The 1,060-nt window shown below is 38.7% G+C and overlaps 1 protein-coding gene across 1 annotated transcript in view; it reads right to left on the bottom strand.

Moving 5' to 3' along the window:
* Window positions 1-141: 141 nt before the first annotated feature.
* The window catches only part of LOC125504542 (leucine--tRNA ligase, cytoplasmic-like), a 2,193-nt gene continuing 1,274 nt past the window's right edge, over window positions 142-1,060 (bottom strand). The window contains exons 2-4 of the mRNA XM_048666720.1: window positions 1,025-1,056; window positions 730-974; window positions 142-676 (exon numbers count right to left, since the gene is read on the bottom strand). Coding sequence (XP_048522677.1) covers window positions 418-676; window positions 730-974; window positions 1,025-1,056 — 536 coding nt within the window. The 3' untranslated portion in view covers window positions 142-417. The remainder of the gene's footprint in view (window positions 677-729; window positions 975-1,024; window positions 1,057-1,060) is intronic.

Here is a 1,060-nt window from a genome sequence, read left to right on the forward strand (position 1 = left end):
ATGCACCCTGTATATTGGAAAGTAATTTTAGAATGTGGACCTTTTAAACGTGAAAAACTTTCGTTGGACGAATTTTCTTGTAAACTTCATATTTACTGAGATATCGCACTTTGACGCACTAATGAGCAACCCTGTATATTCTCAAATATTACGCATTCGCGCAAGGGGGCTTTCAGTAAAAGACGCGCTTTGGTATTATCATACATTTGTTATTTCTGGTCATTGCGTTTTTGACGAATTGTTGCATTGAATATTTTGGAATTTACGTCCACATGTACACTTATTGAGAAACCGCCAGTTGAAATACGAAACTTTAACATAACAGAAAACACAGAAGATAACAAAGCGTGTGTTAACGCAGACACACTCGAATAAGCCTATGTTTGTATAATTTTTTTCGCATCAAATCTAGAAGAATCATTTTCTATAATACCCAATATAGACACTCACTTGGCCAAGCAGTTCAACCAGCACGGTGTATTTCCCTTCCAGTTTGGTAAATCCTTGGAAGCCCATATTTCTCGCCGCCCGGGCAGTGCTGACGAAAATTTCCTCTTTCTCCGTCTCAAAGGCGATATATTTCATATCTGGGTGAATCCAGCAGTTGGTCTGACCATACATCGTTTCAGGCCTCAAAGTAGCTGCTACCAAAAATATTGGGTTCTTGGAATATGCCCTGCAGATTGATTTAATCAGTATGTTTTGCAACAGTTCAGTTATCCATGTTACTTTAATTTTTCTGGATATGGTTCAAGCACTGCCATCTTAATAAGTGTATATTCTTGGGGACCAACTCCTTCTCCAGATGATCTGTCATGGTCCATGCACGGCTGACCGTCCTTTTCGCAAAAGATTGTGTATCTTTTGCCAAACTTGATTTTGTTCATTTCTTTCAGCTTCAAGAATTGCCATCTTACAAATGAATCGTAGAATGGGTTTACGGCGGTTGTAATAAAAGTTCGTCTCCAGTCCACCTGAAAGTTGCTTCCTAGGTTTAGTTGTTTTAATTTTTCGGTGCACTCACATGGATACCAAAAGCATTTAAATCTTCCACAGCTAA

Source organism: Dendroctonus ponderosae, unplaced genomic scaffold (genome assembly GCF_020466585.1).
Source record: "Dendroctonus ponderosae isolate FM_Combo_2020 unplaced genomic scaffold, Dpon_F_20191213v2 Dpon_F_20191213_1, whole genome shotgun sequence".
Taxonomy (NCBI): Eukaryota; Metazoa; Arthropoda; class Insecta; order Coleoptera; family Curculionidae; genus Dendroctonus; species Dendroctonus ponderosae.